This window comes from Rutilus rutilus (genome assembly GCF_951802725.1).
Source record: "Rutilus rutilus genome assembly, chromosome: 6".
NCBI lineage: Eukaryota > Metazoa > Chordata > Actinopteri > Cypriniformes > Leuciscidae > Rutilus > Rutilus rutilus.
Window position 1 is genome coordinate 38684841 of NC_140214.1, and position 18205 is coordinate 38703045.

Genomic DNA, 18205 nt, shown 5'->3' on the forward strand with positions numbered 1-18205 from the left:
GATTCCTGACCTCGATTCCCAACCCTATTCACAGACATTGTTGTGACATGCTGGTGCTGTGCATGTAACATACATAGCAGATCGATACAGGTGGAGCCGGGGAAGGGGAAGAGTTTCTGAAAGCGTAGTGTACTGCTAACAGCAACACTACCAGTATTTGAATGTTGAGCTGCAACTCATTGGCCGCTGATGCAACAGCAACCAATCAGCTGTGCCATGTAGATAATGATGTGATCGCTACCAAATTGAGTTGAGGACTCATCAGCCTGTGCCATCTAGAGTTTCATGACAGAACTTGGTATATGTAAATGCAACATTATTTCTGTGTTTTTGCAGAAATCCGACTATGTGGATGAGAAGCATGAAACGGGAGACTGTGTGAAGGTCTATGACTACGAGGGTCAGGAATCTTGCATGGGCTCATTTGAGGACATCTGCAGTTTCTTGCATGAAGACGATGACCTTGCTTTTCTTGATAACCTTAACATAAGGTTCAGAACCCTGGCTGAGATCTGTAGTGGTTCTACAATAGAGACTGAAATTAGCACGACCACCCATGTGACCTCCAAACCGGTCCTGTCTGCCACACACAAAGATGACCAGGTACACGGGACGGCTGGTCTGCTACACTCTCAGGAGAAAGCAAGCTCTTCCGCCACTATTCATGCTGGAGGAGCACATCAGACAAGCAGCATGTCCTCTACAGGAGTGTACGTCCATGAGAATGTGATGGTTCCTAACCCAACTCTGTTAGTCCAGCAGCCTGCGTTGTACTACTCCTCCGCCAGCCCCATTTATGTGGTTGAACCCCATCCTACTGTGTTGGTGACGTCCGGCCCAGTCCTAGGCATTCAGGAGAATATACTAGTAGAGGAGCAGAGGAGATCTGATGTCGGCTTGCGTGGAAATGCCAATCGTGAAATGCAGCACTACCAGAGCGTAGTCCTTGTTGAGAAGCAGACGGTTCCTAAAGCGTCTGTCCGGGCTCAAGGGAGTGTCTCTGGAGGGCATGTCTCTGGAGGGAGTGTCTCTGGAGGGCGTGTCTCTGGAGGGAGTGTCTCTGGAGGGAGTGTCTCTGGAGGGCTTGTCTCTGGAGGGCTTGTCTCTGGAGGGCTTCAGATTGTTAACACTGAAGTAACGCAGTCCACAGAGTCTCATGAGGTTAGACGGGCCAGAACGGTGATGTCAGGAGGGGCCAGAGAGAGGGAAGTTATTGGTTCGTTGGATATGAGGTTTCCTCAGAGTCTGTAAGCAATCTCACGATCTATAATATATTGGATTGATATTTCCATCCCACATCTGTAAGTTCATCTCCGCTCGCTGCTGATTTATAATGATTGGTTGAGTGATTAACTTTATTTAACCAGGCAAGCCATTTAAGAACAAGTTCTTATTTTTTCAACAACAGCCTGGTAGGAGAGTTCAAATACTAACATATTACAATACACACACACGCATATACATTCAACACAAAACTATTTACACTCCCTAATAGTTTTTTTGACTGCAGAGATTGAAATAAATGACTCTGATGTCAATGACTTTAGTCGCACATTCCGATCATTGTGGGGCAGCTTGAACAGTTTTATTTCTAGGGAAACCCTTACGAAAAAGAAGTATTCTTCAAGTTCATTTTATTAAGTACACTTAAGTAATGTTCAAGTATATTTTTAAGTATACTTTGTGTAGTACATATACTAATATCAATGTGTACTTGTAGTAAACTTGTAAGTGTACTAATTCAATACTGCTTGGGACTAAAGTTACCCACTTTTAGTATATAAAAGTATATGTTTAAGTGTACGAGTACTAAGTGTAAGAGTAGTAAACTACTACTAGTAAACTACTATTTTAATACAAGTAGTACATTTTTTTAGTTTATGAAAGTACACACTGAAGTGTGCTCTCAGTAAACTACTAGTTTAGTAGTTTATACTGCAAGTATACTTGTACGTTTTCTTTAATTGAACACAACATTATACTTATAGTTTACTATTTATATATTATTTTTGCACTTGCAGTATACTACTATGATCAAATGTAGATATTATGTTTTTATACTTGAAAAATACCTTTAACTGTACTTTAATTTAAAAAATGTTATTAGCTTCATGCATCCTTTTTTATCAACACTTGAATGTTGGTAAGTTTCATTAAAAAAAAGGCAACATTTTAAACAAAAAAGATGAGAAAATCACATTTTTGTCAAAGACTGCGCCTTGATCAGATTCAGAACGATGATCAAAACACAGATGGAGTAGATCGAGTCCAACACCCCCAAAGCTTCACAGTCGATTTCTCTTCATGGGTTACGCTTCATTTCATTTGGTAACATTAAGCAGTTTTGATTTACATGCTGTTTAATGTTTGATGATCACGTTATTTTACATTTGCGTGAGCAATCTTCTTCAAAAACACTTGTTTCAACTTCTTCATCTTCATGGTTTGATCCGGAGATTCTGCACTAGAAGATGTGTCATATAGCGCCCCCTACCGTATAACAGTGAAAACATGGATAGCTGGACAATTCAGTCAATGGTGAGGAAAGTTAAATTCCTATGTGCACTACCAGTGGACTAGCCTAAACAAAAATCCAGATACACAGAATTAGAAACATATCTGTTTTATATCAATATTCTAATCAATATTTTCAAAGAAGAATACTAATAGCACACTTGAATAAACTTCTTTTTCGTAAGGGTAATCAGCCTAAGATGAGTGGGTAGAACATGTACTAACATGTGGTTGCAGCAACTCTTCCAGGTATTTGGGTAATAGACCTAACAGGACTTTATAAATAAAAATACACCCGTGTATTTCCCGTCTAATATGCACTGATGTCCAATTTAAAAGGTATCCAGTTCACAGTGATGCGTTCTGTAAGGTGCATTAGTGATCAGTCTAATAGCTGCGTGATATAACACCTTTATGTGCATTCCTATATATTACCATAGTCTAATAACACTAAAATACTGGTTTCAACAAGATATTTCTTGGCTGATGTAGATGGTGTGATGGTATCTCTCTCCTTTGGCTACATGTAGCTTCCCTTTTCATGGAAATTGTGCGAGCTTATTTTGTCCGTTAGACTGAGAGATCTGAAAAAATCCACAAATTTACCCGCCCGTAGACCGTCCCCTCGAAGAAATCAGGACAGAAGTGGGTGAAAGTGGTAAAAGAGACGGATTAAAACACCAGGTGTAAACGGGAATGTGTCTCTCGTCCACTTGTGATCCGATCCACCAAAACACATCCTTACAGCAGGTGTAAACTGGCCTTGCTCTCTCCCACTGTGGTGGAATGATTTCCAGCCTTCGACAGACCTTCTGAGACCATTACACAACTCCTCTATGAGCATTAATTCATAACCAGAAATAAACGCTGCTTCTTATCAGTAAAACAAACTAAGAAACAACTATTTTTGTTGCATTTATATTTCTTCAGTAGCTTTGTGCTGTTCTGGTGGTGCACACACTTTATATCGCAGCACTGCTAATATACAGTGTTTTATTCTATTTTTATTCTTTTTTCCAAGTTTGTTGCTTGTGTTTTTGTGTATTTGTAAGTTCCTTTGGATAAGAGCATCTGCTTTAGGAATAAATGTAAATACTTGTCTTCCAGCACCTAAACGCTGTAATGATCATCCGCTGATAAACTCCTGCACGGATTACATCGGGATGTTTGTGAGGATTTTGTTTGTGATTCTAATTATTCTGATTTTTATAACAGATCAAAATCCAGATTGTGCTTCTTTTTTTTTACTAATCTAGAAACAAAATCTAGGATAATCACCATTGTATATGAGATGTATTTTATTTTATTTTGTGGGATTAGATTTAGTTGGCTTTATCCTTTCCACAAGCTGTGCAAAATTAGCAGCTGATGTCTGTCAGTGTCTGAGTGAACAACAGCTGTTGATGAGCGAGAGTCCACCACTGTATACTTCAGTTCACATGTAAACTACATTTGTTTAAACACCTTTATCAACGGCATGTGTAAATGGGAATTAAAGTATTTTCTTCAGTATGATCTTATTTGTATGCTTTAATGGGAATTAAAAAGTGTGTTGCTTACTGTGTGTTCGTAAGAGTTTTCATTGAAAATAATTTTTAAGGAACATTTTCAGTTTATTGTATTTAGTTAAGAACGGTGGTTAGATCTGACACTACAATGTGTTAAAAAAATAAAAAATAAAGAATGAACAAGCAAGTCATGCAAGTGTCCCGTTATTTTGTCTTAATTTAAAATTCACCTCAAGTAAAGCTATATCACTTTTCACAATACACATGTGTTTGAAAGCAGCTTTACAGAAATGCGTTATTATAAAGCCATGAGCTGTGAGGTATGAATGAAATAGATGTGCGCTTGACTGAAAGAGTGCGAGAGTGTGTCTGACTCCTGGACATTGCTATTCAGAAGCCAAATAAGGAAAAGTATCAACCTTTTGTGGGTTTTGAAAGTTTGTTGGATTACTGCACAATATAAAGTACACATTAGTAATGATGGGCTAGAGTCCATTTAAAGCTTTGTATGTAATTATTGGAGTTTGAAACATTTATACTGTACCTGACAGGCCAGCGTGATGATAAAACTGGGCGGATATGATATGATATTGTTCTCGTAAGCTCTCTAGCCACTGAATGTTGAACCAGCTGAAGTTTATTTACTGAGCCTGCAGGACTTCCACCCAGTAGTGTCCTGCAATAATCTAGTCTTGAGGTTATGAACACATGTTTTTTAGCATCAGCATACAGTATGTCTTAGTTTAACAACCTTTATAAAGGCCACTTCACACCGCACCAACAGACACTGACCAGCGGCATCATCAGACATGTACACCGGGTTTTGTTGGATCAGTGTGTTACTCCCGTCAGTGTCTGCAATAGGTTTCATCTGGCGCATCTGACTTTCAACTACTTTAAGCGTTGTGTGTCGGGTCTTGGAATGCCTGAACTGCAAAAAACGACCAAAAAACTCTTGCGTAATCTGACCTGGCCATGAACCGTTAGTATGACAGTGAGGCAAGGGTTCTTGACAGAAACAAAAGTGCATGTGTGTTAGCGAGGAGTGTTGTGAGGAAAATGGGGAAAATGATTTCTGGAGGTATCAGTTTATCCCTTAAAACTCATATTTGATCACCAAAATTACATATTTAAGCTTTTTTTCCGTGCCTTAAAATATATTGAATGTATACCGACACCCTTGCCTCATTTAGTATACACGGGTCTATGAATATGCAAATGAGCCCTGCCTCCACTCACTCACTCAGCTCAGAGATCCACTGGTTGACGATCACACGTTGATCTGATTGGTTACAAGGTAGTTTGTGACGTCAGAAACACTCAAAGCGTGTTTTTGAGACTGTCTTTGGTTCACTGCAGTATTAAGGAGAAAATGCTCAGCAATGGAGTCGACTTATGAATTTACACATGGTTTGTCTTAAAGCACATTAAAAACACCATATAGACATATAAACAACATAAGCGGCAAGCGGGAACGGCTTTTATTTCTATGATCATTTCTATTATTTCTATGGTGCTATGATCAACAAAATGTCGAAGAGACTAAACAAAATAATAATTTCCTAGAAAATAATTACAAAGGTAAATATCTATGCACAAACACAGGCAATAATTAAGGGAACTGGAAGAGGAAAAAGGGAACTGGACCAAAGCAAAGAACAAAACAAAAACGCGATCTTTCTAACTTGTTTTTGCTTAACCTGTCTAATAAAAAAAGAAATGGTAGAAAGAAAAATCTTCAAGGCCCAAGACGTCTTATCATCCCTACACTAAAATACAGCAGGCGCACATGTCCCTAACCTGGTGTTTTTATACAGAAACAAAAACTAAGTGTGTACCATGACATGACGAGTGAAGAGAGAGTATGGACAATAAATGGAGAACTTTTAAGCAACAATTTGTGCTGTTGGACTGGAAAGTAAACCACATGCTAGAACAATAGCATCACTCCTGACTGTTCAAGTCAGAGTTTTTAACACGTTTGTTTTTGCAAATGACAGAACAAAGTAGGATGTGATACTCCAGAAGTTCAACGAACACTGTTTCCGTTCCCGAGTTCAGCAAAATGATAAAGCCAATGCTTTTTACTTTTTTTCGGACTGATTTTTTTAAAATTAAATTAAAGACCCAAAAGTGTGACTTACAGGAGTCTATGATTTCCGCTCAAATTGTTTTTGGGATTTCTGATATGAAGGTCAGAGAAAGACCCATGTGCAGTCCCGGTGAATGAGAGACTGAGAGTGAGAACTGAAGACAAACTCTGCCAACAAAGAATGCAAAGCATGTGAAGACTTTCAACTGCAAACGTTGCGGTTCCCGACACCAGCCTAGTGCACTTCCCATGGAAAACAATCACGGAATTTAAAAGTAAAAATCACTTTGCCAAACAGTTTCTCAAAGGAAAAGCCCCTGATGCCTGATGTTCCTCCTCTGCTGCCTGTACTACTATCTGCACTGCGAACACCATGTACATATGGTTACATGGTCTGACTCTGTGCTGCACGATTTTACGAGTGCACTTTAAAAAAAAATCCCTAATACTATTGGTATAAATTTAACCTTCATCCTTCCCTCGCGTTTTGTAACACATCTTTCCCCCGCGGGTCAAAATGACCCGAAGCCCTAAAATTCTACTTAATTTTTTTTTTGCGGTCCAGAAAACTTATTTTATTTCATTTTGCTAATATTCTTTCTATTTTTTAATGCACTTGTTATTTTTTTTTATCATCATCTTCTTCCGCAAGGCCAGCCGGAGACATCTTTTTATTTATTTTTTTTTATAAAAATTTAGATTTGATCAATAAATAAATAGTAATTTAAGCACATTCCTCACATTCTTTCAACTTAAATTCCAAATAACTCACAATTTCATGCAGAACCCTTTTAATTCAGCTCAAAATGTCTTACATTGGATGTCTTTGTCGACCTCTTGTGGAAAAAAAAAAATATATATTAAAAAAAATCTCCATTTTGAGAATCTCCAAATTATTTGTTCCTCTGGGTCCTAAAGTCAGTTAATTTCAGTATACATTCAGATACACATGTAGACATTATACAATAATTTTTGGTAAAGTTTAAGCATTTTTAGGTTTTTCTATGTGTACTGAAGTATTCCTCGCATTCCATTCATTCCTAAGGGGGTCAAATTGAACCACGAGGGAAGGATTTGTTACTTTTTTCAATTTCAATCACAAAACTCTTTTTGTAAATACACTTTTTGTGTGTATTCGTGGTTCAAGTAAGACAAAAGTCCTAGTTGATGAACACTAAAAAAAAAAAAAAAAAAAAATAATAATTTTTGAGTCTAAATGACCCGAGGGAAGGATGTTAAATAAGTCTATAATGTAACAAGACGTTAAAGTATGTGTTACATATAACCCATGTGTTTTGGCTTAGAAATAGCCTAGTATTGCTTATGGCACCATTACATATGCGGTGAGCCCACAATGTTGAATATAATTATATACGTTTCATTTTGAAATTCCAGTTCAGTGTTGTTTTTTTATAACCCAATTTAAAACAAAAAATATGTAACTAACACTGTAAAAATGCCAATTAATAAAATGTTGGAAGAGCAAAAAATATTTAAATTGAACTAACATTCATGCTTAGGATTAGTTAAAGCGGCAGTCCGTAGTTTTTCCTCTTTGTCGCCATCTCTGTTCAAAATCTGCAATTGCAGTTATTCGCAGCATTATCAACTTAACATGGGTTGTGCCTCGGCAATGTTTTGAGGAGAATGTGCGGCTGTCTGTCATTCAAAATCACAGATTCTACTTTTTGGAAGTATGACCAACATAAAAATTTTCACTGAGTAACAAGTAACATCCACTTTTGTTCCGACCAACTGAGGGGAAAAAAGTAGGGCTGTAACGATACACCAAACCGATTCGGGGGTTGTTTTTCTATCTTTGAGAAAAAAAAAGATACTTTTTATTAAACAACATAAATCTTATAAATCTGTATAAACTGAACACCAAAGAACAATATTAACTATTGTGCGGTGGTGACGCGTTCATGTAACATGTAAGGGACCTAAAGCGCACCTAAAAGCTGTCACAAAGAACCGGCAAAAGTAATGATTATGAATGTCAAATATAGCAAGGAGACATTTCAATTGTTTATTAATAAACAAGTGTTTTCTGTGTCAAAGATGAAGTTGACGATGCTTACTCGCGATCTTCTCAGTAGTGAACGTGCCAGGGAGAAATGCACATTTCATACGGATTACGTAAGCATAGAGCAGTCTGTTTTCTTTCGTTTTGAATTGTTCTGTTTAAAAGTACACATTTCAAGCTTTCTATAGATATATTTCTCAGGTCTGTGAGGCAAGTAGCTTATACACTGAGTTTCGATTCATTTATGAGACGAGCTCCAGTTCACGCGACGGCGCCTCCATATCCTGATTATATTGCCTGCTATATTTACTTCTTATTTATTAAATCCAGGCAATTGGTTGATGAAACATTGATTAAAATTAAGATACAATTAATGCAAAACGAAATTCACTTTAAAGAAAGGCTTTCTACAAAAACAAACTTAATGAAGTGGTCAAAATCATGTCTGCCCACTCGATATACTCCGCATCTTATGATCTTACTTATGCTTTTCACTTTTCATATAATCAAAATAGCTTAAATTAAAAATATTTTTTTTTATTTAAACATAAATATGAAACTAAATTGTTTTCTTTAATGACTGGGCTAGCCTACAACACGTAGGCCTATTAGCCTATAGTAGCCTACAGATTTAATGTCGGAGCGGGATTTAGGCGAACGCCGTCTGTGAGCATGTGGGGGAGACGATTTTCAAACAATCATCGAATATTATTTTACCTGATAGGCCTATGCCAATCCTTAATATTTGGTGTTTAAAATGCCTATTTGAGGTCTCTGTGAAGGTTTTACCTTTCAGAGCGGTCATGTCCGTAACATTGTTTTTTCCTCATAAATGCGACCATGAAAAATAAAATAAATGGAATATTTCATGTTCTGTGGAGAGCCAACCCTTCTTCATCCGGTGGGTAGTATTACTTTTGATTACTTGTGTTCCCTCATATTAAATATAAAACGCATGTGTAGACTGATATTTTTGTCTGGACTCCTTTATTAAAGGAGAACTCCGGTCAATTTTAACATTGAGCTAATTTTTTTGTACATCTGGAGTGCTGTCAGTACAGAGAACAACGACAAAAATCGGTGCTGCCTACACCGTGTTATCCTCTTTTTAAAATTTGCACCCTGTTGACTTCAATGGGGCAAGTTTTAAACCTGCTTTTAGGCTCTTAACATCCTTGATGTGTCATTACAAGTGCACAGGTCATGTGAGTGATTCCTTCAGAGTGAACGCGAGTGAATCTGACTGCAGTAGATGTGAAAGAAATATATAAAAAATGATGTTTATTCAGCCAGCGCACATACCTGTATTTACATCTTGTTTTCGGTCGAAGTCCACAGTAGTCGATTGTCGAGTTCACGCGCATAGGTTTAGTACCTATGATCACGCGCGTGAACTCGACAATCGGTAGGCAACACCGATTTTTGTCATTGTTCTCTGTACTGACAGCACTCCAAATGTACAAAAAAATGAGCTCAATGTTAAAATTGACCGGAGTTCTCCTTTTAGGGAGTTTGGATATATAAACAGACGTTTCAATATATTGGTATTAAATGCGTTTTCTGAGAATCTATATTTCATGTTTTGACTGCAAATGTCACGTCCATAACGCTGAACATTGCAGTAAATCGCGCTGATTAAATCTAACGATCGCTTATCATATCACGTCAAACCGTGCAAATTATACTTTGTTCTCAAATTGTTCATGTTAACAACATCAGCACTGCGTGACTACATTTAATGGCCATCCAATATTTATCCTTGTTTTCGCATGGGCCCGGTCTCTTTTTTTCTGTAGCCACTCAAAGTCCGAAGTCTTTTGCGCTTTACAACGGGTGAATCTCCAGTTGCCACTGGTAATTGTCGTTTGAACCTTTCTTGATTCGCCATCAAATTGATAAGTTTAATTATATCAAGTGCTGTGAGAAAAGGCTATAAATCTCCACCTCCAACATCCTCACACTCATCGCCTACTAGCCGAGACTCTTCTTTATGTGGACAGATGTGATGTAATGACGCAAAGACATGCTCGAATATCCTGCGGAAATCCACCAGTACCAAAGGAATTAAAAACATTATTACAAGCTTACCGTTTTGAATCGAGCTACGGCAAGCAGGTAGTTTTGAACACTGGCTGGTTATGTACTTGCTCAAAAATGTAAATTTACATTTATGCATTTGGCAGACGCTTTTATCCAAAGCGACTTACATTGCATTTCAAGGTACACATTTACATTCTTATCAATTCTTGCTTTCCCTGGGAATTGAACCCATGACCTTGGTGTTGCAAGCGCCAACACTCTACTGTTGGAGCTACAGGATAGATTAGAATTTATTTTGGATAATTTTTAACCCCAAAAAGTTATGGACTGCAGCTTTAAGAAGACATATTATATTAAGTCTGTAAAAATATATTTGAAAAAAATTAAATGAAGGGATACTTTAGGATGGTAACATTAGCATTAGTGATTTATAATAATAGTAATAATAGTAATAATAATAATAACAATACATTTAGATGAGTCAATAAAATGATTGTAGATTTACACTATACTCTAGGTCTGGGAGCCGCTCCACAACTGCCAGAGTTAGCACAACAGACAATCAACAGACAAATCATCTCCAATATTTTTTTAAAGTGGAGTATAGTTGAGATTAAACAACTCTGACAATCTGTGGAAATGTTGATATGTAATGTTGCCGGTGTGGAGTGGAAGAGAAGAATTATGAGCTGTGGAATCCCAGGCGTCCTCAGAAAGGGCTGGTATTGTTGATTTACTCCAGTTTATTGTATAATCAGAAATCTTTGAAAAAATATTAATAATTTTAAAGGTTTCTTCTAGTGACTTGTAGGGGTTTTGTAAACATAACAATAAATCATCTGCATAAAGACAAATCTTATGTTGTGTATTGACGTTTTGTATTCCTTTGATATTATCGTTTTGTTGTATTGCTGCTGCAAGTTCTATAAATATGGCAAATAAAGAAGGAGAAAGTGGGCATCCTTGTCTGGTCCCTCTGTGAAGTGTGACTCTGTCCTGGAGTCTTAATCCGGAAGGTGAGCAGGGTATGTAGACTCCAGGGTGTTGCCGGCAGCTCGGGAGACCAGGGCGGAGCAGGCTGTGCAGGCGGCCATGGCGGCCATCGACCTTCGTGGCCTTTCCGTGGGAGTCCGCCTGGCCACTATGGTCGGGGACCTATAGCCCCCCTACCCAATTTTTTCTTGGGGTGGAGTTATGGGGACAGGCTCAGATGTGGTGGCGATCTTCGTGGTTGAGGGCTCAGGCGGCGGCCATCTTTGCCGAAGGCTCGGGCGACGAGGTAGCCATCTTGGCCGGAGACGAGGGCTCGGGTGTGGCGGTGGCCATATTGGCCGGAGGCGAGGGTTCACGGGCTGGAGCCGATGTGTGTGCTGTCCAAACATCATGAGTGCTGTATCATCTGGAACTGTCTCAGGTGCAGCGGCCACCTTGTCCGAAGACACAGGCACGGCTGACCTGGCGTGAACAGTCTTTGGCTCGGCAGGCATGACGTGGTGCAGGCATCGGGAAGGGCGATCCCGATGGGATGAGACTCTGGAAGGGTGATCCCGACAGGACGAGATTCTGGAAGGGTGATCCCGACGGGACGAGACTCTGGAAGGGTGATCCCGACGGGACGAGACTCTGGAAGGGTGATCCCGATGGGACAAGACTCTGGAAGGGTGATCTCGACGGGGCGAGACTCTGGAAGGGTGCTCTCAATGGGACGAGACTCTGGACATGGTGGAGGGGTGTTGGTAGGTTCTGTGAGGCAGATGGGGAATGCAGAGTTGTAGTTTACCAGCACCCACTCCACATTTGGGGCGAAATCTTCACAAGGACCGCTCCCTGGGAGGCGTTCTACATCACCAGCCTCAGCGAGCATCCCGGGAAGATTTCGCCACATGTGTGGAGTGGGTGCTGGTAAACAACAACTCTGAGGCTGGCGATATAGAACACGGCCAGGGAGGATGATGGGAAATGTAGTGATCGTGACAGCAAGAATGATACTTTAGATTTTAATACTTCATTGGAACGCAAAGTTGCAGCACTATTACTGTGTATGCAAACAGTTCTTCATTTATCCACTAATGCCATTAAGGTAATAATTGAAAATCTTAATGATTTACTGTCTTTTTCAAGCTTGCATACAGCTAGTGTTAAGGACATTTTGCAAAGAAACAATTGTACTGTTAATGAAAGTATAATTTCAGAAATACAGTATCTGAATTCATACATAAATCTAACCCTTTACTTGTCACTAGTGGAAAAGGGTCACTGGCAACACACCACAAACGATTAGCATATTTCAAAAACAACTTTACTGTTTTTTTGAAAGACCACACACAAAGTAATTTGTCTATGTTCGTGTTCTAAAACTTTTGAAGACTTTGAGTCGATCTGAAGTTTTTAAAAACACTTTAAATTCTTCAGCGGAAACAACTGGATTATATACTTAATTCAGAGATGGACACTATTATAAAGGAAACACATTTTTTCAAAAAAGATTTACATTTGAGCCTAGGCTTGTACATTGATGATTTTGAAACTGCCAACCCACTGGGGACTTCGCGTTAAAAAAAAAAGCTAACAGATGTTTACTGGGTTATACTCAATTGGCCATCACATTTTCGGTCAAGCCTTGATTCCATTCAGTTGGTCCTTTTGGTGAAGAAGTGACAATGTCAAGTGGTTATGAGAGATTATTTGTTCCTCTACTCAATGATTTAAAGATTCTTGAGAGAGAAGGTATTTTTGCAGAGCAGCTGGGTAAAAAAAAAATCAAAGGAACCATTTTTGTCGTTTCAGCTGATAATCTTGGTGCCCAAGGTCTGGCAGGGTTTTATGAAAACCTTCTGGTGGATAAATTCTGTAGGTTTTGTCTAGCCTCCAAGAGTGAGATTCAAACAACTGAACAATAAGGAAAGTTTCAGTTAAGGACACCAGAATTGCATGATTCCAATTTGGAGCAGCTAAAATCTAATGAAAAATTGACAGATGGTAATGGTGTTTTTTGTGAGGCTTTGTTTTGCGAGAGCACCTGTCTTATTTTCATCCAGTAACTGGATACCCTCTGGATTTACTGCATGATTTTTGTCAAAGGGATTATCCCTTTTGAAATTGCTCTCTGTTCGCAGAAGCTGATTTCTGAAAAGACTCTCAATGTGGACCAGCTTAACAACATCATTGATTTATTTCCATATGACCATATTGATAAGGTAAATAAGCCACAAAAAATTCCAAAAACATTTGCATCCGGCAAAAAGAAAAGTATTGGTGGTAACGGCCATTAGAATTGGACGTTATTGAGACTTCTTCCATTTATGATAGGTAGCCTAGTACCTGAAGAAGAAAAGGCATGGCAAGTTTGAATGGACGTTAAGGACATAGTTGAGCTTGTAACCTCCCCAACTTTTTCAGAAGATTCACTGTGCTATTTGGACTCAAACATTTCTGATCACAGGCAGTTGTTCAAAGAGGTTTTTGCAAATAAAAAGCTTAAACCCAAGCACCACTTTGTTGAGCATAACACTCATCTTATCCTCTGCTTTGGCCCCTTGCTTGACCTGTGGATTATGATATTTGAATCAAAGCATAACTTTTTCAAAAGGATCGTTCGTGACAGCAAGAATACCAAAAACATCCTGAAAACTTTAGCAAATCGACATCAACTGATGCAGGTATATGTCCTAGAGTCATCTAGTTTTTTTTAAACCAGTGGTACAAGTCAGCAAGGTCAAAACCATCAGAGTAGCTTCACTAGAACCAAACCTGAAGACTGCCATTGAAAGAAATATTGGGTGTCTGAACACTCTTTCTTTAACTACAACAGTCGCTGTCCATGGAACAACTTACTCAAAGGGTATGGCTTACTCTGTTGGTTCATGTTCAGGATTACCAGAGTTCAGCATCATCCAGAATATTTTGATCACTGATGGTGAGGTTTCATTGTTCCTGAAAAGCCTGGCTTCGTGCTTATGAAGTTGTTGGAAGTGCCTTTGGAGAACTACAAGTAAAGCTTCTCAAAGAACTGAATGATTTCTACCCTCTTACAGTGTACAAAGTTGGAGGAAAGCATCTGGTGTTTCTCAAGAGGTATACTAATTGCTAGTAAGTAATGTGCACACCTACACACACTAATATTTTGTAGAACTATATGATGATCTGATTGATTTCATTCTGTCATTGTCTCTTATATTTTTGTACTGGTATCCTTTGAACAATGTTGCTTCATGTTATACTGGGCCCAGACAACATTCTGAGGCTTGACATTCCTGGAAAGCCATCATTACTGAAAGAGTTGAAGGATATCATCTGTCACAAACTTGAAATTACACGTGGCATCACACCTCAATCTGAAGACCCTGCATTTGACATTCAACTCTGTAATCTGAATGACAACTGCCTTAAGTCACTGTCTTAATAAGTGAGTTGAGGGAGTCATTCATTCAACCGATTTGATCAAACGGCTGATTCATTCGGGAAAGAAGCAAGTGGTTGTTCATTGAATCATTCAATTGATTCGTTCAAAACGCAGATTCTATTAAAAAAAAAAAATCATTGCTGTCTGTTGCATTGAGACTCTGCTATGGCTTCATTTTGAAATTCTCATCAGCGAAATAAAGGGAAAACAAACAATACTGACAATATTGTTTATAAAATGTAACTCACAATGTTAATTTAACTGTTTTATAAAATAAACGTCACATTTGCAATTGTGCACGGAAAACAGCACTCTTGCTGATGTGATATTGTAGGCCTATGATAACAACATAATATATATGATATAAATATGAGACAAAAACTCATTTGAGAACATACATAACCGGACACATCACGCAGTGAAAGCACGACAGACAAAAGCTATGTCAGCTTGCAGTGCCTCGAACATTGTTAAAACAATGATTACAATATCATAGTAGACAATACACATCGCACACCACTACGCACATAAAGAATGAACTTAGAACTGAACTGACATTTACAAACTTGCTTCTCCTTCTCTCCTCCTGTTTCGCGTGCAGGAGACGGACGTAATGCTGCCGCGAATGTGACGCGCAATGTCACGTGAACAAGCAAATCCACAAAGAAAGAATAATAAATAAAAAAGTAAGCTAATTAGATGGTTCTAATATGGAAAACATTTAGATATGTCTAAGTCAAATTGCCATCGAAAATTTAAGACCTTTCATAAGTAAAAATAAGACTTTTTATGGCCTTCAATTTTAAAAATCTAATTTAAGACTTTTTAAGTCTTTTTAAGGATCCGCAGACACCCTGGAATTGGATATCACTGAAGTTCATGTACACATAAACACAAACTTTTATGTTAGATGCAGTTAATCAACTTGACCGCACTAATTATTTTATGTATTAATTACTTGCAGAGTTTTTGTAGTTTTTACTACAATTTAAAATGTGCTTTATTGTTTTTAGTTTAGGGAAAATTTTTTAAATGTTTTTTAGTAACATAAATGTTTAAAATTAAATTAGCAGTTATTGAATTTAATGTTTGTCAAGCGAGAACTTTAGCCTGTATGTTTAGTTTGTATAACAAATGTCATAAATGCAGATTATGAAATAAAGGATAATGTGTGTTTTCATTTGTGTTTTTATGTGATTAATACACACCAGTAAATAATTTTGTTAACCTCAGTATAAAATTTAGTATAGCAATATCTAGTTATGCCCAAATAATAAATCCTGATTACAATTTTTCAGTTGAACGAACTATAAAACTATTTGAGAAAACATACTTTTTTAAGTTGGAGTAAAGTTTGGGCCAACTAAAAAATAACAATTGAATCAGCATTTTGAAGAGAGAAATTAAGTGAACATAAAAAATCTGTGGAACTAGTTACTAAATAATAATTAATTGATACAACTTTAAAAAATGTACAGTGTAGTCATACTGATTTACAATCTAATACAAAATAAAACCACCTATATGTGCATGTTTCAGCTCCTGAAGTTTAAGGAAAATGTGGAATGACCAAAACCTTTCTATTGCACAGACTGCATTACTGATGCCTGAGGAGTCCATGTGATGAAATCAGCAAATGCCCAAGAAAGACATAAACAATAGTTATGGAAATACAATGTATGAAACATATCATAGTTAATTTCCATATGCACTCCAGAAAGACTACACAACTTACCCTGCCATGCAGTCGCAATGGCCTGTCATTACAGTCCCGTTCCCCTGCACGGCAACCCAGGTCTGATTACAATGATTAGTCTTCTGTCTAATGATTAGATGAATGTATCCAAACAGTTGCTCACCTGTCTAATAAAAAAACATAATATATTAAAATCTTACATATTGTGCCTTTAATGAACATGGGATAACAATATAGACTGTTGGATGACCCTGTGATACTGATAATACAGTCAGATTGAATAATCTACAATTAGCTGTCTCTTCCCTGGAGACTCAGGTAACAAAAAAGTGGGGAAACAAGACATCTGGCCTTTCCTTCGGGTCGTTTGTCCAGTTACAGATACTGTACAGACAATCCGACCCAATATGGATCAGTGTTTGTGTTTCTATGTATCTTGCTCTGTTGAGAAGGCATAATTGATTCTACTTGGGCCATACTGGGTTAACACCATGCTTTTCCAGTCAAGGATTTTTTTCCCCTACGCTATGAGTACACAACGAACAAGTCAATTGCATTCGGACTGAATGCAATGATTGGATGAGCATTTTTTTTGTTCCTGAGACTTCCAAATAAGATATTTAAAGGTGCAGTGTATAATATTTAGGAGGATCTGTTGACAGAAATGCAATACAGTATAAATAAGTATGTTTTCAGTGGTGTATTAAAGGAATCATAATGTTGTTTTAACTTTGGTACCCAATGCTCTATTATAGTCTTTCAGGCACTTCTAAAAAAGAAAAGTGGAAAAAAAATCAACACAGAGCCCCTCAGACCCTTATTTCTAAAGGCATTATTGTCTCGCGAGATCTGATGCGATGTTTTGGCTGTCGTGGACGGTCATTATAATAATGCAAATGAGGGGCGCGTTGATTGGTTGCAGGAAGGAGGGGGGTTGACACCGCAGGTAACTTCAGCATCATTACAAACTGACATGGCGCAAGTTGTCAATGAACCCGACCCGGCCGCGACATATGGGATTCAACCGTGTTTGAGCCGGACTCTGAACCAGAGCTGGAAAGGGAAGATGTAGAGTTGTTGGATGCACGTCTACATCAAGATGTCTCTGAATGGTAAAGACAATCATTTTGACTGAGACATACATTAACATCAGTTCGAGCAAAAACGTGTGTTGCTATTTTCTCCCACATAAATTTACCTTTTATTTAATGTAGATTACATTAACGGAGATGTAGTTTTTTTTTTTTTATCAGCTTACAGTGGTTTTGAGATTTTTACTATCATGTGGTGTTTTTGCCTTGTTTCACGTTGTGGTTATTTAGACATTCAATATGTTTCTTCTTTAGACATGCAACGTGATGTTATACTTGCATTTAAACAGTTTTAGCCACTGAGCATGGACTCCTGTACCGTCACTACTGTAGCTGCTAGTGTAAAACAAAGTGGAAAGATGTGGCTAGCATTCGTAGAGTCCATTCCCCGTGTTTACCTCGAAGGTAACGTTACATACAATAGCCGCATTAGCAGTTAGCTGCTATTTGTTAACCACAGTAGAGCAATAAAAACACAGTCTTACCTTTTCAATTTCTGGCAAGTCCCTGATGGTTGGGATGGCACCTTTTCCCAAACGGAGCTTCGAGGCCAAGTTCACCTGATATTGCCCCAAATTTGTAAATGATTCCGGTGTAAAATGTTTAGCGCACACACCTAACGATACGCCACTTGAAAGAGTTGTTGGGACAGCGTCATTAAAAATGAATTTCCTCCACTGTTCCCTGATAGTTTCGTCCGTTTTTGGTAGATAAAACACATTTGCATGTTGTTTGTGGCAGTCACCCACAGAGCATCTCAAGTGTAGGCTACACTCGGTTTCTCCATCTTTCGCGAGTCGACTAAACTGAATCTGAGGGGGAGAGGGGGAGAGGGG

The 18205-nt window shown here is 38.2% G+C and overlaps 1 protein-coding gene across 1 annotated transcript in view; it reads left to right on the top strand.

The window, feature by feature from the left end:
* Nucleotides 1-4071, top strand: part of dsg2l (desmoglein 2 like) — a 44079-nt gene extending 40008 nt beyond the window's left edge. Inside the window, exon 14 of the mRNA XM_084410297.1 lies at nt 337-4071. Coding sequence (XP_084266423.1) covers nt 337-1251 — 915 coding nt within the window. The 3' untranslated portion in view covers nt 1252-4071. The remainder of the gene's footprint in view (nt 1-336) is intronic.
* Nucleotides 4072-18205: the final 14134 nt, after the last annotated feature.